The 26,674-nt window shown below is 35.3% G+C and overlaps 1 protein-coding gene across 1 annotated transcript; it reads left to right on the top strand.

Moving 5' to 3' along the window:
- On the top strand, nucleotides 1-26,152 carry Ski6 (exosome complex component Ski6). The gene is made up of 3 exons (XM_090397932.1): nucleotides 1-254; nucleotides 8,488-8,694; nucleotides 25,472-26,152. Exons 1-3 carry the CDS (start codon nucleotides 84-86, stop codon nucleotides 25,835-25,837), a joined length of 744 nt encoding a protein of 247 aa, XP_090254058.1. The 5' UTR covers nucleotides 1-83; the 3' UTR covers nucleotides 25,838-26,152.
- Nucleotides 26,153-26,674: the final 522 nt, after the last annotated feature.

Here is a 26,674-nt window from a genome sequence, read left to right as displayed (position 1 = left end):
TATAGGCAACGTGTTTAACAAAGTTTGTAGATTTATTTGCGTGTTTCCAGTGGTGTATTTTTGTATGTTATGTACAAAACATTATGGCTGGTCTGGAACTGCTGTCGGATCAAGGATTTCGTCTTGATGGTCGGAGACCCCATGAACTCCGTAAAATAGATTGTCGGCTTGGTGTTTTTAGGCAGTCGGATGGATCGGCTTATATCGAGCAGGGCAATACTAAAGTATTAGCAGCGGTGTATGGACCTCATGAGGTAACTGAATGACTCGAGCTTTTGAAATTCTAATGTTAAGTTTCGCCAGCATTATAATGTGGTGAATTTTAGTGTAGCGTAGGTGATGTGTTTTATCCCACGTTGATTTATTATTATTACTAACATTAAATCGCCATGCAGTCGAATCTTGTCTCCTGAAGGCCTTCATCCACAATGCCTTACCGAACCGTGCCCTAATCTCATTCGCTGTTTCAGGCCACTATATGATCAGGCAGTGCATTCCACTCATCATAAACTTTTCACGTAAAGAATCAGCCTTTCACTCCCCTGCTCTCAGATTCTCTATAAAGTTTTTAGGGATTGCTTCCTATTTTACCATTCTAAGAAAATTCCTTTTACATTAATCTGGTAATAATCCCATATTAGCTTATGACTCAATCATTTTGTGGCATTTCATCTGTCTTCATATCCATAATTTTAGAGTCCTGAAACACCTACTCACTATTTTCTTGACTTAGGGGTCTTTGCTGGCTTTCTTCAAGTGGATAAGAGTGCCCTCCTGCAATGAGTCCTTGCAGGTGTCATGTAATAATAATAATAATAGTGTTTTTAAGAACGACAGTATTATGAATGTGATCTTGCCATGTATATCCTAGTATTATTTTAAGGCATGTTGTTCCAAAGCTGTTGATATTAACTGCTCGCTGAGTATTCATGTTCAATGTCTGGACACCATATGTAAATATGGCTTGACTGGTAGTTTAGTACAGATGAATTTTGATGTTTATGGTGATTTAGATTGGATTTTAAGATATTAGACTTTTATGGAATTGAAGAGCTTTGTGCTTTCTTTTCACTGTGTCAGTATCAATGTAGGAACCAAGGTACTGAAAATCATTTACTTTGTCAAGAATGTGGTCATTTAGCCTAATATTTCCTTCTATTCTGTTCTTTAGGCTGTTGACTGCCAACATAATGTACTGCATTTTTACATGAATTATCTAGGTGATTTTGGGCAGTCTGAATGTTGGGTCAATCAGTACATCATATGAAAAACAGACAGCTTATATGGCCTTGTCCTGCTGAATCTTTGAAAGTTATTCCATACCCATTTCTTCTGAGTCTGAATACATAATCATTTATAGTAATAAAAAGATATGGTGCCAGTCTCTCTGTGAAGGACTAGTGGAAATAGGAAAACTCTGTCGTCTCCATTAAACCATTACTCTTGCATGATAATTCTGATATGGTTCTGCTTTTGCTTTGATTATTTTTAGGGGTATGTCGTAATAACTGAGAATTTTAAACATCCTTTGTTTATTGATTGAATTGAAAGCTTTTGAGAAATCTATGGAGTTTAACAGAAGGTTTTTATCTCTTGATCCTTCTAGCAACCTTCAAAGGCAGTGAATGTGTTCATCCTCTGGCCTATTGAAGCAACTAACTGTGCATTTTGCTGTGTAATGTAGATGAAAAATTACATGGCATAGACGGATTGTGTGGGGTAGACTGGCTTTCTGTGATGAGTCCTTGGAGGTGTTATGATAATGTATCTAAATTCCCTTGGGCCCACCTATCCCCATTTTATATCGACTGTCCCATTCAAATGTGAGACATCAAATAACTACAGCATTTTTTTTATTATTCTCACTCCTAGACTCACTTGCCTAGAAGGGGGAACTTACACATAGACTCTCTCTCTCTCTCTCTCTCTCTGTCACTTGCACCTCCCCCCCCCCCCACACACACCTGTCACTCTAGTTTCTATGACTTTGCACTTGCAGACATTCACTGAACTACTCGCTTCATATCTCTAATTGCAGATAAAGCAAATAAGGCTTATCATCTAAATACATTGCATTTCAATAAATGATATTGCAATGTCAAATGTGTCACTGACTGATGAAGGTCTAGAGATAAAGGAAATAGAGATGCTTAGTGTATTACAGAACCTTATTGCTATCACTGCCATAGCGTTAGATGGCATATCGGCCCATGTGGTACGAGATTGTGCAAGAGAATTAGCACCTCCTCCTCCTCTGCCTAAGCTGTTTAATTTAAGCCTCAGTTTTGGTAGAGGGGAAAAATAATTCCACTGCATAAGGGAAGCCCAAGACAGAAGTAGCATATTATAGGCCAATCAGCATAGCAGGAGTAATGGTTAATGTTTTGGAGAAATTGATAAAAATTAGAACTCAGCACTGGGTGGACAGAAACATACTTTATAAGGGCCAACATGATTTTGCAAAGAATAGATCTTAATAACTAACTTTTATAATAAAGTAACAGTGGAGCTGGATAAAGGAAATCCTTACTCTGTGATACTGCTGGATTCTGCAAAGGCATTTGACAGGATTCCAGGGACTCTGGTGCATAAATTGGAGAAGCTGGTGATTTGGATTAGAGGAGGTTAGCTGGTGGACAGATATCAGAGTGGTTTATGAAGTAGCTGAGGCCAGGAGAAGGCAGGTGACTAGTGGTATACCTCAGGACTCAGTACTTATTGTTTAATCTTCTGTTGTTTAATTTGTACATTAATGATATTGGAAATATTGTTTGTCAGGAAATATCCACTTGTTTGTTGATGATGATGCAAAATTGGTAAGACTGATAGTCAATGAAGGTGATGTCTATCTTACAGGATGACTTAAATATGCTAGCAATATGGGCAAAGATAAATGGCTGTCAGTTTAACATGGCTAGTATAAGGTGATGCACTTTGGGGGAATAAGACCACATGTTGTATACTATATTAATGGAATTTAACTGCAAGAAATTCATGAGGCAAGGCACTTGAGAATTGTTGTGGACAGAGAACTTAAGTTTAGAGGGCATATTGCAAAGGTTGCCAAAATAGCACATTAAATTACATGGTTGTTGAAGAATATACACCAACAAGCAGGGGTAGGGAAGTTATTATTCCACTTTATGAGGCATTAATGATGTAACATCTGAACTATTGTGATCACCTGGTCACCTGGATTCCTTGGTGATGAAGTGGAGGAGAGGATCCAGAGTCGAGCGACAAAGATTGTTGCAGGTCTGAGGAATGATTGAAGGTCTGTGGGCTCCAAAAACTAGCTGATGGACATAAAAGAGGAGATAGGATAGAAATATATAAGTTATTAAAGGGGTTTTATAGGATTAATACTGATGACTTTGCAGGAAGGGAAAGAATGAGGGGGGGGTCATACCTGAAAATTGTGTAAAAGTGTGATTAACAAGGATGTTAGAACTAGATTTTTTGCTTAGAGGGTGCTGAATGGGTGGAATGCATTGCCAGAGGTGATTATAAGTGCTTTGTCTATGAATAAGTTTAAGAAGTATGATAGGTATTGTGTGAATAATAGTTAGTGTGTCAATGTAGGGTCTCCTGCAATGAGTCTTCAGGCCCCATGGAGACACCATTATAATAATAATACATTTAATTATTAAACCCAGTAACTTGGTCATCTGTTTTCAACAGAAAAGCAGAAGATTTGAAATTGATTATCTTATATCATAACTAGAATTGTTAAGGACTTCTTAGGGGAATTATCCCAAATGTCAAATAGTATTCCAGAGTTGGACAGATTTGCATAGTTAATCATGGTTCTGAAGCAATGTAACACCTGTAGCAAAAAAGAGAGTTCTGCTGGAGATATGTAGTACTTTCAATGCGTTGATTATTATTATATTATCAACAAACCTCCATGGAGTCAAGAGACTCGTCATGGGGAAAAAAAAACAGTCTTGGCTCACTGCAAAAAAAAAAAAAAAAGAAAGAATAGAAAATGTTGAAGGATGTATAAGGAGAAAGGTGACTAGCTGGAGGTTAGTTATCCCAAAAAGAGAAGTCTCATCTTGCCTAGACATTTGAATGTTGTTAATAATAAACTGGAAAGGAAAAAAATTTTTTTTGCAAGAAAATAGACTATTTAGCCTTACTTGCTGGCTTCAACTCATAAGGTTTAATGGAATGAATACAGCATGTATAAATAAACACAATGATGTCCCAATCACTGAGACATCATTGAGGAAACATTAAATTGCAAAAACACACACATAAATGCACAAAACAATAAGTGGAAAAATTAGACTAAAGCCTAATCCTATGAGAGGCTGCCCTTTATAGGTGCTGTTGGGCAGGAGGTCTATGAATTAGTTTTCCAAATCTTGAGAAGTTTAATACAACCATATTTATTAAGATTAGATTGGATTTTTTAAATCTACTGCTGATTCTAAAAAAGTGTATTTGTTGTGGTGAAGTTTAGTAGTTTTCTTCCATTTGATTATGTGTGAGATATCCAAGGTATGGTCAGCTAGACCTAAGTGGCCATAATATGATAAGTTGCAAGCACAAGTAACTTTGTAAACAACCTGGAACAGAGAGAGGAGGAAGAGAATTCATGGGAGAGAAGATGAGATTTGAATGCAGTGCAGAGATTTCAGGAGCATCTTTATAAGAGTCGTTGGCTAGAGATGCACACAATGTACAACAGCAAACATACGAAAGCAGCTGTATATCAATTGGTATTGTTGCATACTATGCAGCAATACCAGCAGTGTGTAAATGCAAGATTTTTGATAAAGACCAAACTTGGTGCAGGATCATGTCTTGTTTCTTATTGCATTGAGTGAGAGTGTAGCATTTTGGAAGCTTTAAATTTTCTTGTAAAACAATTATGTTCAGTATATAGCATTTCTGTTTTTTTGCCAAAGTACCAGATGTGGCCCTTATTAGTTATGCAGAAAGTTAAACTAGATCTGTTTACTTTTCTTTTCAATATCTTTTAAGGTGTTCTCAGGAAATAGACATTTCCCGAGAACACCTCATTTGCCCAATGTAACAAATGCCACATGTGAACAGTTTAACTTGTAGCCACACCTGGGTTCTCGAGGGGGATTTTTGAGACTGTAAGATGGAGATGTATAGCAGAGTGAAAGCCATTTTTTATACCATGACTTCAGAGAATCCAAGTCCACGCTGTTAGCCTAGTGGCTATGCGCTTTGCAACCATATGCCTGGGGAAGGCGTGTCCTGGGTTCGATTCCCATCGACGATGTGAGGAGCTTAAGGATCTTCCTCAGCCATAGCCAAGTTAGCCGGTCTTGGGCATGGACAGCAGGGTTTTTTCCCCCAGTTTATCTGGGGTTTTTCATCCTGCTGGCAGGCAAACCAGCCCCGTGAACACACGGATCTACAGCCATAAATACTTAACCACCCCCATGAGGTGGCTCGACTTGCTCCAATAGGGAATGGGGGAGAAAAGGGAGGAAACTCCATATGAATAAATAAGAGAATCCAAGAAATTTTGTCCATCACATTACATATGTAAGGAAGGGTGCATGTTTGAAGTCCTGCTTATTTATTGTGGAATATTTGCAATATTCCACAATAAATAAGCAGGAATGTTTGCAAAATTTTGGTGATCATTTTGTGTGCATACAATTAAGAGAAAAAATATGGATAAGGTAATGAAGTTTTTTATTTCTCTTCTCTCTGTTGCTGACGGAGTTATGTGCTTTGTCTCTTGGCGTGTTGATTATTTCTACTTTCTGCAAGATGTGGTAGTGGTGAAAAGAAGTATGGAAGAATCTAATGCTGGTGGGCTCTATGTATATTGAATAACAGTCTTATCTTCAGAGACATTCTAGAAGAATGTTTATGGAAGGTAATGACCTGTTATTTTCAAGTTGAAGAGTAAACTTTAGACTGGGATTGGCTATTAAGATAATTCTTGAATTTTCCAGGCCAAATTTTGTTTTTGATGGTATTCATGGAATTCTTTGCAAGACAGTGGGTGTGCTCTCAGTACCTATTCTTCATCTGAAATAAAGTATTTTCATATAATGTCTGATGACAGCATGGAGCATGTTTATAAGAGTAAATAGCTAGAGATGTATAAGCATGCTCCTGATAACAAATAGGTATTGAATATTTTAATTATTTACAATATGGAATATTTAACTCAGTGTCTGCTCTCAGTACCTATCTTAGAATATTATCTTCTATACAATATCTGAATAGGATGACGGTATTGGTAGGAAAATATGTTACTAACCAATGTCACACAGAGAACAAAAAGAATTACTGTCAATTTCTTCTATAATATTTAGAATCAGCATGCTGCACAGTTCCAAATTTTAAGCTTGTGTGCTGTTACTGCTAATGCATGCACTTGTTAGTATATAATACACTGCTTTCCAAAAGCCAAGGACAAACCTGCATTTTTATATGTATGTGAAAAAATTTTCATGACTACAGCCAAATGTGGACATCAATTTATTGCCAGCATACTAATAAATTATATTACACAAAAAATGTGTTATAAATTTCGTACAAATTAAATTGCAACATGTTTTTGGCAAAAGTTACAAATTTCCTAATGACATACTTAAGGAATTAATTTATAGTGCTTATAGACAACTATGTGGACAGATATTTCAGTATGCAATATGTCCACCCTGAACTGAAATGCAGCTCTCACAATGTCGTACCATGCTTAGCACCAAGTGATTCAGGAATTCTTGAGGCAAAGTGGCCCATTCCTCCTTCAGAGCAAAGGATAAAGCATTGTGTTTTGGAGGGGAATTTTGAGTAGCAATGTGTCTCCTTATTGCATCCCAAACATGTTCTGTTGGGATTGAAATTTGAGAAGCATGCTGGCTATTCGATTTGATTAATATCCTAAGTCTCAAGAAGTATCCTTGCTGCTCGTACGATATGGTGTGGCATTGTCATTCATAAAAATGAATTCTTCTCCTACAGCATCATGGAATAATCAAAAATGTCATTGAAGAACTTCATTGCAATATTGTTCATCAGTCATAGTCCCTTTTTCCAGCACTTGTAGCTTGATGCATCCATTAAGCATAATGCCTTCTGACACCATGATCCCAGCACTGTTGTATCTATTCCTTTCAAGAACATTCTAGCAATGGTAAACAGTACCACTTTCATGCTGATCAGGTGTTGTCTAGAATTGGAGGAAAGGCTAAAATGACTCTCATCTGTAAATCGTACATTAGCCCATTGTTGTCTTGTCCAGTTTTTATGGATACAACACCACTGAAAATGTGCTCTAAGATAACCTGTGGATAAAGTGATGCAGACTACAGGCCTACTTGTTGCAGACTTACTGTCACAGTTTGTTGAGATATCTGCGTACCTGTGCTTGAATGGAGCCGACTTGCAAGCTGACCTGCCATGGTGCATTGATTACATTTTGCTATTATAACCAAAAATTGGTCTTCGTGCTCTGTGGTAGAGTGAGGATGACCTTTTAGCAGATGTCTGAACGCATTCTATTGGTTTGAAACACTGTTCAGAACCTGGATACAATGCTATGCAAGATTCCTACTCTCTGGTAATATCAGTAATTCTGCAGCCTTCAAGCTTTCCAGAAATTCTTCCCTGCATGAAATCATCTAGATGATGTTTTTGAGACATTACAGTACACATCCAAGTTTGCAACTTTATTCCTTCATGAAAAGAGCTTCTTTCAAACACAATTTGCTTAGTGCAGCCTTTTGCCTTTTATACTGTTAAGTGCTACCACGTGACCCCATTACATGCAATTCGAAAATTTGAATGTGTACTCGCTTTCTACTTGAAATCGTCATTTATACAAATTGCCACATGCTGTTTCATCTGAATTTGCAGTTGTAATCTTCAGAAATAGTGTTTGTCTTTAGATTTTGGATACCAGTGTATGTCATTGTCACATAACAACCTAGGACATTTTTGATAAATAGCTCCCTGTAATTGATCCAATGTTTGGCATTTTTATTGCCATCTTAGTTAATAAATTTAATGAGAAGCACACACTTTGGATTTCATAACTGTTACCAAGATCTTTAATGGCTTGCTTCAATTTTTTTTTAAATAGAGGAAGTGATAGGTATAGTTGTATAATTGCTTTGTACTCCTCTGTCAACTGCTGGTTGCTTTTTTGTAGAAAAAAGCAACCAGCTTCACATGTAGAAATTTGATTATGTCATGCAACTCTGCATATTAACATGAACCAAATGAACAGGTTCTTTTTCATGCATGATATGCTGTGTTACCTTATTTTTCAAAATGCTATATATAACTTGATAGTTATGATGAGAATTGCACCTGTAAGATTTTGGCTTTGTCATTTAGGCCTAACATAGTTAACTAGTAACTGAATAAAATTAAATGGGATTCATAAACTGGTAACATTTTATTTTTTTAAAATTTTCATGTGTGCATTCATATTTTTGAAGGAGCATCATTTCATCACTTTCACAATACTTTTAATTTTAGATTCCTGGTGGCAGACTGAAATCTCATCATAATAAAGCCGTAATAAATTGTGAATATAGTATGGCAACCTTTAGCACTGGTGAGCGTAAAAGAAGGCCCAGAGGAGATAGGCGATCTCAGGAGATGACTATGCATTTGCAGCAGACATTTGAAGAAGCAATATTAACTACTTTATATCCCAAGTCACAGATTGACATATTTGTAGAGGTAAGCAGTTTGCAAGTTTTTGTGTAGATATTTTCATGCCATTTTTTTCCTCCTATTCCCTAAATCATTTTATTTGTGGCAATAAAGTTATTGCTCTTATTCAAGATTTTGTTGTCAATAGATTTCTGTTTTGCATATTGCCAGCCTGATTGGCCAAGTGGTTAGCGTATCCACTCTCCAGCCAAAAGGCTGCGGGTTCGAATCCTGCCATACTATTAGTGGTGGTCGGCTGTAGATGGCATTGGTGTAGTTGTGGTTAGTTGAAGTTGGTGGAGACGGAGAGTTGTGGAGTGGGTGTCCTCCCTCAATGAGTCTTTCGACTCCCTGGAGGTGTCATAATAATAATAAATCTAGTATTCATCTTTGTCACTGTTATTTTTTCAGAAATTAAATGGAATATAAATTTTGAATGTTTCTCCTGTCTCACTGTCCATCAAGGGAGTATGGTGATAATGCATTCAGTTCCACTGGTATGTAATTAATTCATTCCTGAATCTCATCATGTGTTATTCTCAGCTTGTTGTATTTAGTACACTTTAGTGATTTTAAATTGAAATAAGTTTTAATAATGGCAAACCGTGAGCAGACATATAAATACAAAATTAATAACAAAAAACCTCACGTAAAAAGATTATTTAATAGTATAATTTTTGCCTGTGTGTGTGTGTGTCACAGGCATCTTCAGTACATTTTATTAAGCTCAAATTAAACAATAACTGACAATTACAAAAAGCGCCACCTAAGTAGCTAGTGTAAGATAACTAAAAAGGTCAATAAATATCCTAACAATAAAAAAAAAATATATAGATATATATACAATAAAAAGTTAGGAAAGATTAGCTGAATTATAAAGTACTATCTCCCATAAAGGGGATAGACGTAAACCATTAGATCTGTTTAAGTTAGGCGAGTGAAGTAAAGTTTCACATGTTTCTTTATAAAGCCGTTCCATGAGGAACCGACTTTTGTGAAGGACTCTTGTCTTTTTCCAATGAACTCTATGTCTAGTGATGATGGCATGTTCTGCAAGTCCAGCCTGTTCAGGTTCAAGGTATTGAATATAAGACTGGTGTTCTAGCTGAATAGAGGCAGATCTCTAATGATTCTCGTGATAAGTTAAAGCGCAAGTTTGAATCTTTGGTCAGCCTACCTAGATCCAGTAATATTATTAATGATACAGATAAAATAGTTATCAATGTTTCCAGACATCCGCTAACAGACAGTGAACGTTTTGTTTTATCAAAAGGACATGATTTCGCCGTTGCGCCAAAAAACTGCATGGTAGAGGAATCAGCTGTGTGGGATAGCAGTCAAAGGATGTCAGAAGAAGGCTAAAGCTGACTGTATCCCTGGTCAGGAGAATTAATCATATGAGTATTAAAAAATTAGACCTATTTTCCAAACCTGCCATGTACTGTTAGGCTCAATGGCATGTCATAGCCAAGAAGTTATCATCTTAGAAACCTGCTTACAGACATAGCACTGTCTGCTATGTCTGTAAGCATGTGTTCTGGATGGCTGGCCTGTTTTGCAGAATGAAAAAAATCCAACTTTCCATAAGGGGAAAACTCTGCTACCTCCATATGAGATTGGCTAACTTATCTTCAGTTGAAATGCCTGATAAAAGTTCTTTGCATCCATGGGATTCAAACCCAGTCATTCCAACCAAAGGGCACTGATGCCCCTGATAGAATTTTTTCATAACATACACAGAGGTATTCGATCCTTATCCCAAAAAAACAGCCAACAGGTTACGTTTTGAATGTGTGAAAATTCTTTATAATGCCAAACCTCCACGTCCTAATCTTTCTTACTCTGAATTTAAAGCATTGAAATTACTTAAGAATAATAATAATTTAATTATTACGAAAGCTGACAAGGGGAAGGTTGCAGTTATTCAAGATAGGAAGAAATATAAGAAAAAAATGTCTCTATTACTCTGCGACTATTCAACTTATAGGCCTCTTACATCGGATCCTACCGGGAGCCAATTGAAGAAACTTAATTCTCTTATAGATAATGTATCTACATTATCTATAAGAGAAAAAAAACTTAAAACCTTCTTCGGTTGTCCACCTAGATTGTATGGTCTTCTGAAAGTTCATAAACCAGGCATTCCGTTGAGGCCAGTTGTAGATTGTATAGGTTGTCCCACTTACAAAATAAATTTCAAAATTTTTATCAAATCTTCTCACTTCTTCAACTAGAAGAACTGATACTTATATAAAAAATACTTTGAATTTCAAAAATAAAATTTCAGATCTTCATTTGGACGTTTTGGATATCATGATCAGTTTAGATATTGTTTCTTTATTTACAAATGTTCCTTTATCTGACAGCATTGAATTATTGCAACAGGAATTTCCTTCAGACATTGTAAAAATATTTGATTTTGTAATGCATTCTGGTTATTTTCCCTTTAAAAATAAGTTGTATCAACAAATCGAAGGAACAGCAATGGGCAATCCTCTTTCTCCTGCTATCTCCAACTTCTTTATGGAACATTTTGAACAACATATCTTGGACAACATTTCTCCCAGACTTACTCATTGGTTCAGATATGTCGATGACATTTTTGCTATATGGAATGGCTCTTCTGATGAACTTCAACAGTTTCTCACTAAGTTAAATGCACTTCATCCAAGGATCCAGTTTACCCTAGAAGTAGAATCAAATAATTGATTCTACTTCTAGGGTAAACATTTCTTATTCTATAGAAAGAAGACTCATACAGGCAATTATATCCCTGCTGAATCTCATCACCATCCCAGTCAAAAGGCAGGAACTATTAAAACACTAGTTCATCGTGCCCACTCCTTTTGTTCTTCAGACAAAAGAACTGAAATATATTGCTTCTTCCTTTCTATCTAATGGATATAAGAATTCCTTCATCAAAAGAGCTATGAGTAGTTTGTCTTCCTCTTCAAAGACAGAAGAAATAACGTGCATTCATTCACTAATGCGTTCACTATACGTTCACTAATGCCTTATGTACAAGGCATTAGTGAACGTATAGCAAAAGCTTTAAAACCACTGAATATTTTTGTTGCCTTTCTCACTTCTCCAAAGACAAGCTTCCACATTTTAATTATCCAGGTTCCTTGCTCTTGTGGATTATCTTATTTTGGACAAACGGGAAGATCTTCCTCTATTCAGCTAGAAGAACACCAGTCTTATATTCAATACCTTGAACCTGAACAGTCTGGACTTGCAGAACATGCCATCATCACTAGACATAGAGTTCATTGGAAGAAGACAAGAGTCCTTCACAAAAGTCGGTTCCTCATGGAACGGCTTTATAAAGAAATGTAAAACTTTCCTTCACTCGCCTAACTTAAACAGATTGATGGCCTACGTTTATCCCCTTTATGGGAGATAGTACTTTATAATTCAGCTAATCTTTCCTAACTTTTTATTGTGTGTATATATATATATAAAATTTTTTTTGTTAGAAAATTTATTGACCTTTTTAGTTATCTTACACTAGCTACTTAGGTGGCGCTTTTTGGAATTGTCAGTTATTGTTTAATTTGAGCTTAAAATGTACTGAAGATGCCTGTGACACACACAGGCGAAAATTATACTATTAAATAATCTTTTTACGCGAGTTTTCCATTATTAATTTTGTATTTAAATTGAAATCAGTTTGTAAATGTGAATGTTCAGGGATACAAAAAGCTTAATACTTTTTTTTAATAATATGCTCTGAAAGATCTCAATCAACTCATATATGCATTACTGTCTTGCTGGGTGCATATGAACGAAGTGATATATAGAGAATGGCTTAGGTTGTTACCTATTCCTAAATGCTTCTTGGTATACCATGAAGCTATGATGAATACACGAGTGAGTTTTCATTTTGAAAATTCGCTTTTTTGTTCAAAAAAGGAGTGAGTTTTGAAAACTGACTAGCTCATTGTTTGTGATAAAACTTGAAGATAAATCTTCAAGTGTTAATATTATTATACAGGCTTCTCCAGAAAGTCAGATATCAAGGGAAGGCCTCTTCCAGTTCACATGGTGCCAAAATATCTATCATAGCTTTTTCCAAAAAATGTTCACCAAAGATGCATGCATAGGTTTACTTTTAGCCCATTTCATACATTTATGTGCCATAAAACCCTCACTTCCAAACCATATTCTTACTTAGTTTTCAGAGATGACTCTGAATTTTCCCCTTCCACCTGCCATGAACTGTGAAAGCTCATATTCTATACAGTAAGATCCCCTTACCAATATATTTTTATATCATATCTTCTCTCTTTCATCTATTACACAAACTTTGAAGACTGTATTCCTTCAATTTCTCCTTGAATGCAATTCATTATGCTACTATACCATGTTGGTTGTCCTCCATTCTATCTTTTCAGTCTCAATATGTATCATCAAATTTTTATATTTTTTATATAAGGGAAGAATAACTTCTTGATTCCTGGAAGTTAGTGTTCTCTTCAACATTACAGTTATCCAATGTGATGACATAACCACACTGCTCCTAAATCAGCATTGTATCTATGGTGCTTAGATCATTACTCTTCAGTTGTTTGTTACTGTGGTGTTTGCGATAGTGACAGTAAGGGCATCATCCAAAATTCATAGCTTTCCATTAGCAGCATTGAACTGAATATTCATTGTGATTTACCCATAGAACTATCTTATTCAAATTGGCCTAAAAAAATTCTGGATCAGAAATGTCCCTTATCACCTTCCTAATTTTGTAACAAAGTATCCTCAATCAGTAGCATCAGTGCCCTTTGGTTGGAAAGACTGGGTTTGAATCCCATGGATGCAAAGAACTTTTATCAGGCATTTCAATTGAAGATATGTTAGCCAATCTCATATGGAGGTAGCAGAGGTTTCCCCTTATGGAAAGTTGGGTTTTTTCATTCTGCAAAACAGGCCAGCCATCCAGAACACATGCTTACAGACATAGCAGACAGTGCTATCTGTAAGCAGGTTTCTAAGATGATAACTTCTTGGCTACGACATGCCATTGAGCCTAACAGTACATGGCAGGTTTGGAAAATAGGTCTAATTTTTTAATACTCATATGATTAATTCTCCTGACCAGGGATGCAGTCAGCTTTAACCTTCTTCTGACATCCTTTGACTGCTATCCCACACAGCTGATTCCTCTACCATGCAGTTTTTCATGCTCCCCCTTAATTGTCAATAAGGTTCAGCTTTTGTATTTTGTGTATGAATATTACAGAAAGCCTTTAAAAGTCAGGAGCTTGTCTGGAAATTTAGAATACCAGGCTTGTGTACAGTGCATTTTTATTAAGACTTTGCATAAATTACCTTGCATGTACAGCTGATCTATTGAAGTAGAGTGCTCCCCTAATCAACTATAGTATGCTGATCAATTTTTACTCCCTGACAAATCCTTTTAGCAGTTTTTATATGGAACTTACAGTGATCAAAACACATTTCCACTAAGCAGTTTGTGAATAGTCACTGCTGAAGAGTATTTAAACAATCTTTTTGAATATTTCTTTGAAGATAAGACCAAGGAGTGACTTAATGACTACTTTCCAAATGTTTAAATTTCTGTAATTGTTGTTAGAATAGAATCCAGCATGGGGTTTTGGTGCTTGGAAAGATCTCTATGTTTTCTTAACAGTGTTATGCACAGTTAGTAATGCTTCCTGGCTATCTCCTTAACATGTTTTCACCAAGTTATTTTTCATAACCTTCCATTGTAGTCAAAATTACAGCATAATTTTGACCACATTTCACAGCTATTTTTAGTTTCACCTTTAGGTAAAGTTAACAAAGAGCATAGAAGTGAGTAAGACTTACTATGATAGTAATAAAATGCATGTAAATTTGCAGTGAGTTCACTTGGAACTACCATTAGTCTATTATATTTGAAACATAAATTGACATATTGCAAACAAATAATAAAAGCAAATTACTTACACAAAAATAACCATTTTATTTGTAAAATATTTGATGTGTCATGGGCATCTTCAGTACGAAAGACAAGATAGTGGCATAGGCATTATGACAGATGGATTAACAAATCTTAGAAAATCATAAATTGTATACTAGAGTAGTATGGTTTAATTATCAACTGAATTACTAGTGCAGTGTAGTAACAGAGTATACAAAGATAATAAACAACACAACTTCTTACAATGTGGATAGACAGGTTTTTTACATTAAGATGATGTAGCAATGCTTCGCAACTTTTCTTGCATCAGATACCATAGCTACAGTTCAAATTGGTTTTCAAAACACTTTGAACTAATAGTAATAAATCAATAATGGTAAAGTATTACTAGTTATATGAAGAGCCAAAGGCTTTAATTTGGCGACGTGAAATAATTTAAGTTAAGGTATATTACATCCCATATTGTTTCATAGCCAAATAAGAAACTCAAAGAGTTTCATGCCGAATATAGAAACTATATAAAGTTCGGTGAGTCCAAGCATAAGTAAATACCTGGATATTGCAACAGATAACCCATTTGGTAGTGCAACACTGAGGCAACTCATAGCAAGGGTGAAGCAAGCTCTGATCACTGTTCTTGGATTTTACTCATAATGTGAAACCCAACTCCTAGGAGCTGTATTACTGTTCTACATTATGAGAGAAGGTCACTACCCAGACCGGTTTCAACCTTTATTGAGGTCTTATCAATGAATAGGTAGACCTAGTTAATATCAAGTTTGTAGCAAACAGAACTTACATACTCTACTATAAGAATTGCCAATAAGGTATCCTAATAATTACTAATTATATGAAGAGCCAAAGGCTTCAATTCGGCGACATGAAATTATTTAAGTTAAGGGATATTACATCCCTTAACAGTAATACAGCTCCTAAGAGCTGTATTACTGTTACTCATAATGTGAAACATGTGTTACTCATAATGTGAAACCGCTCCTAGGAGCGGTTTCACATTATGAGTAAATACCAAGAACAGTGATCGGAGCTTGCTCCACCCTTGCTATGAGTTGCCTCAGTGTTGCACTAACAAATGGGTTATGTGTTGCACTACCAGGTATTTGCTTAAGCTTGGATTCGCCAAACTTTATATTGTTTCTATATTCGGCTATGAACCAATATGGGATGTAACATGCCTTAACTTAAATAATGGTAAAGTATTATGTGATGACATTTGGCATGTAGGATTACTATTAACCGTCCAGCTGGGTAATGTTTTGATCTGTGTGGTACAAAAAAAAATGTATTTATTTTTCATCAGATTTTGCAGGGGAGATCCTTTCTACTACTATTCACTCTACCAAAAATGTCTTCTCTTTTACAAATAAGTCCACGAGATCTAGAGACATATGCCAATTATCCACTGTGACATAGTAACCTTTACCCAAAAAACAGTCCATCAGCTGAAGAACACTTTTAGTGATAACTGGTAATGCATCATATTTTTTATTGTACACTTTTTTTTCCTTTTTTTTTTTTTTTTTTTTTTTAATGCACGAAAAATTTCGGTCAAAAACAGTCCCTCTTCTTAGCATTGGACATTTTCCAAAGGTGACTCTGTGTTGCATAGTTTGTTCCTGGTATGTATTCTTCATCAGAATCAGATTCCACTGTCATTATATTGGTGTAATCAAACAGATATAAAATATAAGAATATAGAGAACAAGCAATAAAAAATATTTAAAAAAATAATCAAGAGCCTGCATTTTATACCATTTTCTAAATGGTATAAAAATCTTGAAATATTTCAAGATATGAAATACATTATGAACTATACAAATAACTCACCAGTTCAACTGTGCCTCTAATAATAAAAATATATCAATGTCTATCACAAACACTTAGTATTTTTTTTAGAAGGGATCTCAACTTGTAACATAAAATGCTCATGTGAAGTAAAGATTATGTGCAAAAAAACTGCAACTTCATCCCAATCACTGAAGGTAATCACAAATACTCTCTATAGACAAAAAGTAGAAATTGGTGAAAGAAGTACACTGGTGTCAAAAAGCTAAGGATGGTCTACATTTTTATCTGTATACAAAACAAAATTTTCTTGACTACAGCCAAATGTGGATATAAATTTATTGGGCAGCATTCTAATAAATTATACTACACAAAAAAAAAAAAAAAAACTGTGTTATAAATTTTGGAAATTTACAACACAGTTTTGCTAAAAATGCATTGCAATATGTTTTTTTTTTTTTTTTTTTTTTTTTTTTTTTTTTTTTTTTTTTTGACAAGAAAATTACAAATTTCCTAAGCATGTAGTTAAGGATTTAATCTACAGTGCTTACAAACAACTATGTGAAGAGACATTGCAGTACGGAATATGTCCCCCCCCGAACTGTGATTGATGCAGCTCTCACAATGTTGTACCATGCTTAGCACCAAGTGATTCAGGAATTCTTGAGGCAAACAATGCTTTATCCTTCAGAGCAAAGGATAAAGCATTGTTTGTTTTCTGGAGGGGAATTTTGAGCAGCAGTGTGTCTCCTTATTGCATCCTAAACATGTTCTATGAAGTAAATTGAAAGCCAAACGGCTATTTTTCTGGCATCCTTAATAATAATTAAGGGGATACAAATCCCTTCTTGTTCAACTGCCAGTAAGCAAAACTCTAGGATCGAGAACTCCGAATCTATGAGTTTCATATATACTGAAAAACTATCGGCGAATCCGAGTGTAAATGACCACTTGGTAGCACAACACCAAGGCAACTAGATATCAAGGATAGTGAGGGATCTTGCTCCACCTTTGCTTCGAGTTGCCTTGGTGTTGTACTACCAAGTGGTCATTTACACTCGGATTCGCCGATAGTTTTTCAGTATATATGAAACTCATAGATTCGGAGTTCTCGATCTTAGAGTTTTGCTTACTGGCAGTTCAACAACAAGGGATTTGTATCCCCTTAATTATTATTAAGGATGCCAGAAAAATAGCCATTTGGCTTTCAATTTATGTTATAATATACAAACACACCTTTATGGCATTCGTATAGTAAAGGTATGCAAGTTCTTTTCACTTAAACCTTGTTATCTTCCAGGTCTACCTACTCACTAATGAGACCTCAAAAAAGATTGAAACCGGTCTGGGTAGTGACCTCTTCTCATAATACAATATTACATCCCTAGGGGCTATGTTGTTACATTATGAGAAAATATCAAGGATAGTGAGGGAGCTTACTCCACCTTTGCTTCGAGTTGCCTTAGTGTTGTACTACCAAGTGGTCATTTACACTTGGATTCGCCGATAGTTTTTCGGTATATATGAAACTCATAGATTCGTATCGACCTTAGAGTTTTGCTTACTGGCAGTTGAACAACAAGGGATTTGTATCCCCCTTAATTATTATGTTCTATGAGGGTTGAAATCTGGGTAGCATGCTGGCCACTCAATTCGATTTAATGTCCTTTGGTCTTAAGAAGTATCTTTACTGCTTGTGTACAATGTCATTCATAAAAATGAATTCTTCACCTAAAGGTATTGCAGAACAATCGACCATGATGTTGAAGAACTTCATTGCAATATCATTCACCGGTCATAGTCCCTTTACCAGCACTTGTAGTTTGGTTCATCCATTAGCATAATGCCTCCCCACACCATGATCTCAGCACTGCTGTTTCTGTATCCCATTTTTTTGTGATTATAAGTAATAACACTTTCATGCTAGATTAAGTGTCATCTATAATTGGAGGAAAGACTAAAATGACTCTCATCTATAAAGAGTACATTAGCCCATTGGTGTCTTGTCCAATTTGATGCATACAATGCCACTGAAAACATGTTCTACGATGAGCTGTGTATAAAGGGATGTAGACTTGAGCCTTCAGGCATCACAAACATATTGCCAGTTTGTTGAGATATCTCCATTCCCATGCTTCAGTGGAGCTCATTTTTACGCTGACCTGCTATGGTGCATCAATTACGTTTTGCTGTTATAAGCAAATATCTGCCTTCATGCTGCGTGATACAGCGAGAATGATCTCTTATCAAATGTCTGGAACATATCCCATTGTTTTGAAATACTGTCCAGAGCCTGAATACCATGATATGTGGGATTCCAAACTCTGGTACTATCAGTAATTATGCAGCCTTCTGCAAGCTTTCCAATAATTCTTCCCTGCATGAAATCTAGACAATGTTTGCAACTTTATTTCTTCACGAAAAGAGCTTCCTTCAAGCACATTTTGCTTAGTGCAGCCTTTTGCATTTTATCCTATTGAGTACTGCCACGTGACCCCCTTTGTGCATGATTTGAAAATTTTAATGTGTACCTGTTTTCCACTCAAAATCGTCAGTTACACAAATTGCCACAAGCTGATTCATCTGAATTTACAGTTGTAATCATCGGTTAAATGGTCATTTTCATTAGTTTATCATTAGATATTTAATAGCTGTATTTCTCATCTATCATTCACACTGGTTTCTGTATAATGTAATAGTTGCTGCTGTTGCATCAGCATTTTGTATGCTATAAATAGACAGACAGCAAGAGCTATTTTTTGCATTCTCTTGCTGAAATTGCAATGGCTTGTTACTTGCAGTTAACACCTTGCAGAAAACGTGCGATTCAAGCTTTGAATACAGAAGGCTATTCCTACAAGGACACCCTTTTAGTCAATCTACTGTGGTACGGCTGGTATCGAAAGTGAAGGAAACTGTATCTGTTGAAAGGTAAGACGGCGACAGAAAAAAGGCCACCCTATACACTATTCCAAGATCAAGTTCTAAAGCAGTTTTGCCTCAAAAATCATTGTGTGTCATCTTCAAAACTGAAATGGGAGTGAGAACAAATGGGAGTTGTGGCAAGCTCTGTAACTGTCAGGAGAAGACTCATTCCACGGGGACTAATAGCCAGGCACCCTATAAAGAAGCTCTTGTTCACCAAAAAAAAATGACATTGGCTCGGTAAAATTAGTGCAAAGAGCATGCCAAATGAAACCCTGATCAGTGAAAAAAGAGTAATTTTTTTTCTGACACAAAAAAGTTTAACCTGCAGGGTGTTGATGGCAGAGAGTTTGAGGAGACAATCAGGAAAAATTCAGCCCTGACTGGTGTCAACAGTTGAATTCTCAGCCAGTCTGATGATCTGGGGCTGTATATCGTATCATGGTGTTGGTTACTTGCATTTCACAAAAGTTTGAGTGAATGCACAAGTGTAACAGAAAATTTTAGAAGAATTGCTGCTTACTGTCAGAGACCACTTTACTCTAACAACAAACTCCATCTTTCAGGATGTCTCTTCCCCTTGTCATAGGGGAAAAAAGTGTAAGTAATGTTATTATAGCCCTAAAATATACCATACGAATTGAGTTTAGTAATTAAAAAGCTTCAATTTTTATTGCAGGTTAATAAATGGAACCACTTATTAACTTGCAACAAGTGGTTCAATGAACACTCAATTCAGTGAATTACCGTGGCTGGGAAACAGCCCAGATCTCAATCCCATTAAAAATTTGTGGTACCAAATGGAGACTGATATACACAAGAATAAGCCAAAAACAGTTCAGGAGCTCCAAGAAGCCATTATAAGGCTATGGAACCATGAATTGACAGTGTGTGTTGCATCCATCAGGAAATTGATTTTGAAATTGATGTCCTGCTGATGCCAAGCTGCAATAAAGGCAAAAGGAGGATCCATGAAGTACTAAACAGCAAAAAGTGAATTTTTAGCTTTGAATGTTAATAAAACTGTGTAGTTGAATTAAATTTTGATACTGGTATTTGTTTTTACAGTGAAAATATCACTATCCACTCCATTTAGAAATGTTTGTTGTCATTTCCTAATTGTCACATCTTGTACTAAAAGAGCCAAATATTAATCAAAAATAAAAATGTTAATTGCCTTCATTATTTTTGACAGTTATTGTATTATTATCCCTTTTCAAATAAACATTCACATTTAATTACTAATTGACAAATAGCCACAATAGTATCAAATACACAATATACAGACCCCCAGATAATAATCCACTCAGTTTTCTTCATGAGTTAGAAACATGGCTAAGCGGCATCGAACCCTGTACAACACACAGGCTCATCCTAATAGGAGACATTAACATAAATACGCTTGACCATGCTTCTTCAATCACTGTTAGTGATTGAAGAAGCATGGTCAAGCATTCAGAATTAGTATATCTAGATATACTAAGTCAGTACAACATAAACCCTACCATTAACTCCCCAACAAGAGAAGAAATACTCAATAACTCACTAACAAGATTGTGCATTGATCATATCGCATACGGATGCCCATTCATACATATACATCATCAGTAATTAACATCAAAATTGCCGATCACTACTTTCTCTCAACTTTGTTTTATAACGTTTCCTACCCCTGCCTCCCACCACCCCAAAAGTCGACAAAACTCGATCATACTAAAGAGCATTGTCGATAACTAAGTAAAAATTACAGACTAGAATTCTCTACTTAGAATAAATGATCCTGTAACATTATATGAGAATTTTCAGCTAAAGTTCACAGAAATATACAAAAAAGCAACAAAACCTACATAAACGAGGTGACAAACAGACAGACAACAATCCATGGATAAACGACGACATATTAAATACTATTACTGTAAAAGAAAATCTATGGAAAAAACTTAAAAAGTCACCCAGTCACACATTTACAAACCTTATACAAAAGCACAAGAAATCAAAACAACATCACACAACTCAAAAAAAGACAAACTACCAACAATCAACAAAAAACTACCGACACAAAGTCAACAACAAACGATGTATTTTCCACCCGTAACAAAACAGGAACTGAAAGAAGCAATTCTACAACTAAAACCAAAGACCACTCTAGGAATAGACAAAATAAAACTCATAGACCTTATAACACACTTTGAACAAATAAATCCAATACTTTTGAAACTCGTGAACATAATATTCGACACGGGCATTATTCCATAACAACTGAAAACTGCAGTAATTACGCCAATATACAAACACGGCAAAAGAAACGATACTCAGAACTACAGACCAATAGCTACACTACCAGTCATCTTAAAAATTCTAGAAAAAATAACACACACCAGACTACAGAACTATTTACAGAAGTACAACATCTCACAAAACCAATACGGCTTTCAGAAAACAAAAAGCACCACTACTTTATTAGAAGACATCGCCGACACAATAAACAAAGCTCTTGACAAAAACAAATACGCCGTCCTTATACTACTGGACCTAACCAAAGCATTTGATGCACTTGAACATGACACACTACTCACCAAACTATACTCAATAGGTATAAGAGGAACACTGCATACGTGGTTCAAGAACTATGTCTCAAACAGAACAAGTAACAAAAATAGGTACATGTCACAGTCGGAGTATACAAATAAAACATGGTGTACCTCAAGGTGCCATATTATCACCCACTCTATTCAACATATACAGGGTGTTCGGGATAAATTTGACATATTTATAATTAATTATATTTTTCCGTAAGTTACATGTATTAACACACACTTCTCTTCATTTAAAAGTTTGGACCCTTCTTCATTCATATACAAGATGTCAGAAAGGATGGATAGCTGGAACCCACCTGAATCATGGAAGAGAATAACTTGTATCATGATGATTCGTGCCCGCCATCAAAATAAGGATATTACGACTGCTGCCCAATGCTCCCTGAATACAGTAAAAACAATCAGGCATGAACTAGAGACTTGCAATGGTGACTACGAGGATGTAGCAAGAAGAAAGATCCCTAGCAGACGATCTGATTGCGTTCGTACAGCAGAATTCCTCGCAAATCTGCAGGAACAGGTGTTGAAGAACCCTGGCATTGGAATTCGGGCTTTGTTCGTGAAGTTGCTAACTGTAGTCAAGCCCTGGATAACAAGGGTAGCCAATGGTAGGCCGTATGTATGGCAGCAGGATTCGGCCCCTTGCCACACCTCTGGGAAAAGTCAAAAATGGTTGTCTGAAAATTTCTACGACTTCACCAGTCCAAATGTTTGGCCTCCAAACTCCCCAGACCTTAACCCCATGGATTATTTTGTATGGGGCGCAGTTGAAAAAGACACCAATCGCACTTCCAGTAATACAAAAGCCCAGTTAATGGATAAAATTAAAACAGTTTTTGCGGCCCTTCCCAGGGAGACTGTAGCATCAGCTTGTTCGAGGTTCCGAAGCAGAATTGAAGCTGTGATCGATGCTAATGGTGGTTATTTTGAGTAAATCTTGTTGATAGTATTGTAATTAACTCTGCCTGTAATGTTTTTTTGTCAATTCATTAAATTTAATAGATACAAAGATTTTCTTTTTCCTTACGAAACTGTCAAATTTATCCCGAACACCCTGTACATTAACGATGTTCATAACATATCCATAAGAAGTCAAATATTTCAATATGCAGATGACACAGCACTACTAGCAATCCACACAGACATTAACACAGCTCTCTGCAAAGCACAACAAGATCTAAATGAAATCACAACATACTTCCACCAAAACGCAATTCTAATCAACGCCACCAAAACACAGATGTTGATAATACACAACCCAAGAATCATACACCCTGCATCACTATCGATACATTGTCACACATACCGCTGCATTAACAACAAAAATACCTACCAATATTCCGAAATCAAACCTGTAATACACGCAAAATACCTCGGTCTCTATATAGATTCCCACCTTAAATGGACAAAACATATAGAATACCTCCACACCAAACTCCAGATCATCGCAGTAAAACTTCCAAGTTAAAGACATTATTCCACCCAACATAAAAAAAAAAAAAAAACTTTATCATGGTATCTGCGAATCCCTATTCAGATATGGAATAACAGTCTATGCAAATACATCCAACAGCCAACCTAACAAAATTAGAAACACTACACAGGAAAATCATGTCAACAGTGATCTGGACATCTTACATGCAACAACATATCCGACAAGCACATGGCGATACACAGAATCCTGAGCATTAAAAACCTGAAACACTACATGACATTAACAAGGAATTTCTTCAACATCACCTATTGAAACAACAGAGACACATCGTATAACATGACCTATAATAACTCTCTACATCCCCACACCCTTCAACAACTCATACGGTTCTTTTGTGAGATCACATCAGATACCCACACAACTCAACACCTACCAAGAAATTTAAAACATGTAGATAACTACAGAACATTAAAAAACGAACTCTGGAAAATATACCAACAAAGTTAAGATACCATTAACACTAATATACACATCACAAATCAGTCGCATCCATTGCCTACATCCTATACCTATACATAAGCAGTAGCACCAACACAAATAGTGAAGGCTAAATCCCACTATCTTCACAAAAGCTAACCCAAGCTTCGAAGTAGGTGGGATTAACTTGCCTCATTCATCTACAAGTAATCCTTATAAACAAATGCAGAAATTTGTTTGTATAATCACTCTTTCTCAAACTTTGAAAAAAAAAAAAAAAATTTATACAAAAAATTCTGTATCATCTTCATTTTAATATTAGAAGAATGTGTTGTAAATACATAATATAAAGACAGAAAAGTATTATTAAAAATTTTAATTGAAATCCAATGTAAAAAATGCAGTACTTAGTGCTGAACTCTGTAAAATCATAAGGTGCAATGTCACACAAGATGTTTATTGTATGTATAAATATTTTAACAATCAATAAAAATTATAAATTATTATTATTAAAAAAAATTTTAAAAAACAGTTAGGTTGATAATTGATCCATCTCTCAATGATTCACTTCAATCTTTCACACAGATGCTGTTTCTGTGTTTATATTTACTGTGTATATTATTATGATCACTTTTCCTTAGAACAAGTATCAATGATTCCCCACACACACAAACACATATGATTGAGAAATGCATTTCATCTTCCAGCACAAACTTCTACCCTGCTTATTGGGACCCTGAAATGGTTCAAAGATGTTTCACATTTGATTGTTTACAGGGGTTTCTGAATTATCTAATCCTTAGCTCGCTGTAGTCAATCACACTCACAAAACATTAATCTCTTAATCTATTTAGTACATACTATTAAGTAATTATATTCATAGATCATTTTTAATCACAGAACAAATTTTTCTTATTTGTTCAAACTTTCTGAACAGCTCCTTTTGCATATAATATAATCTATAAGTATCCAAAATCTAATGTTAATGAGGTTTCTTCCCAATCATCCACAATACTAGTGAAAATGAGTTTTGGGTATGATGGTTTAATCTCATAAAGAATAAGAAACTGTTCTTGTTCCTTATTCTTTACACTAGGTATTTAACTAAACTTAAACTGGAGCAAAAATAATTTCAAGTGAACATGCAGTAATTACAAAATGAAAGCTTTACACACCAGGTCTGAAAAAAATATAATTTTCTACATAATATATAAAAATATTTTGAAATGAAAATGGTTCTTATTGAATAAAAAATTATTACTCACAAGTATGCCTGAAGGCCAATCAAGAGTGTTCAAGAAAACTAAGTTCTGATTTGTTGGAATAGTTAAAAATAAAAAGTACAGCGCTGCTTACTGCTGCGCTCAGTGGTGTGATATGATAAAATAGCAGTTTTCACCTGGATAACTTATGGTACACATGATTGGTCTTGCATGCACTTATGATGGTATAACTTTTTTTTTTTTTTTTTTTAAGTGTCTTAAGGGGTTGAACATACTTTCAGTTTGTTAAAGACGATTGTTAAAAAAAAAAAAAAAAAGAGAGTGCCATGCATGTCATATTGTAATGTTTTTTTTTAAATTATTTCTATTAACACATACTTAACTTTTTAAGCCTTGTCACCATTTTTTTTTTTTTTTTTAGGTGCTGCAAGCTGATGGAGGTAATTATAGTGCCTGTGTAAATGCATCTACTCTTGCTCTAATAGATGCTGGAATACCAATGAGAGATTATGTATGTTCTTGCACTGCAGGATTTGTGAATGATATATCTCTTGTTGATATCAGTCATATAGAAGAATCCTTGGGTGGAACTGAACTAACTATTGCAATTCTTCCAGACACTGAAGAAATCGTACTGCAAGAAATGACAGCTAGGCTACACATAGATAATCTTGATAAAATTCTGGATACTGCTTTAAAAGGCTGTAAAGATATCTATATCATTTTAGATGCTGCAGTCAGACAACATGTTGGTCAAATTGGCTCAGCGGTGGGATGGGAAATATAAGAATATAAATAAAACTGATTTTATAGCATTTATTTGTATAGTTATAAATAAAATGTTAAGAAAACCAGTTTTTTATGAGTATATAGAAGAGCATTTTTTTTATTAACTGTGCTCTTAATGTATCAACAAAAAACTGTTAACAGAAAGTCACACACGTGTATCGGATACTGTGATAATACTACGTGAAAAGTTAACATTATTACTAACTTCTTATTGACATTTACCTCCAGATTAATCTGTCGGGACTCCAGTATTGTCAGATATTATATTTTGGTCTTCTAAATAAAGCATTTCTTAATGCCTCAGTTCTACTTAGATCTTGGTCTTTTTTCTGCCACTTGTTAACTTTTCCTCTCCCATTCTCTTTTATTGACCATGCCATCTTGGATTAGCTTTACTCACACATTCCTGAATTCTGCTAACAATGTCAAGTTCCTTTCTAATATCCTCATTTTTAATATGGTTCTGCCATTGATGGCCTGTATTCACTTGTTTTCTCACAGCACGCTTAAAGGTCTCCAGAGTTTGTATTTTTATTCCTAACATCTCTCAGATCCATAAGTTAAAATTGATTTATCTCTCTTGTATGTAGCTATTCTACTGTTTTGACTACTTTCTCTCTTATTCCATATAAATTTATTTAGTTGACTCGCTACCATACCAGCTTTGCCATTTTAATGTCTATTTCATGTTTAAATTACCATCTTCAATAAAAAAAATTGTGCCTAATTAGCTGAAATGTAGGTGCATTCCTCTTTGTTACAGCAGTTATTCAGTTTAAATCAAGAATCCTACAGATTTGTACTGGAATTATTTAAGAATATAATATCTGAATGA

The sequence above is a fragment of the Typopeltis vanoorti genome, chromosome 9 (assembly GCF_054136105.1).
Source record: "Typopeltis vanoorti isolate ZY-2024b chromosome 9, IOZ_Tvanoo_1.0, whole genome shotgun sequence".
NCBI lineage: Eukaryota > Metazoa > Arthropoda > Arachnida > Uropygi > Thelyphonidae > Typopeltis > Typopeltis vanoorti.
Note: the sequence above shows the minus strand (reverse complement) of the source record. Positions and strands in the feature narration are given on the sequence as shown.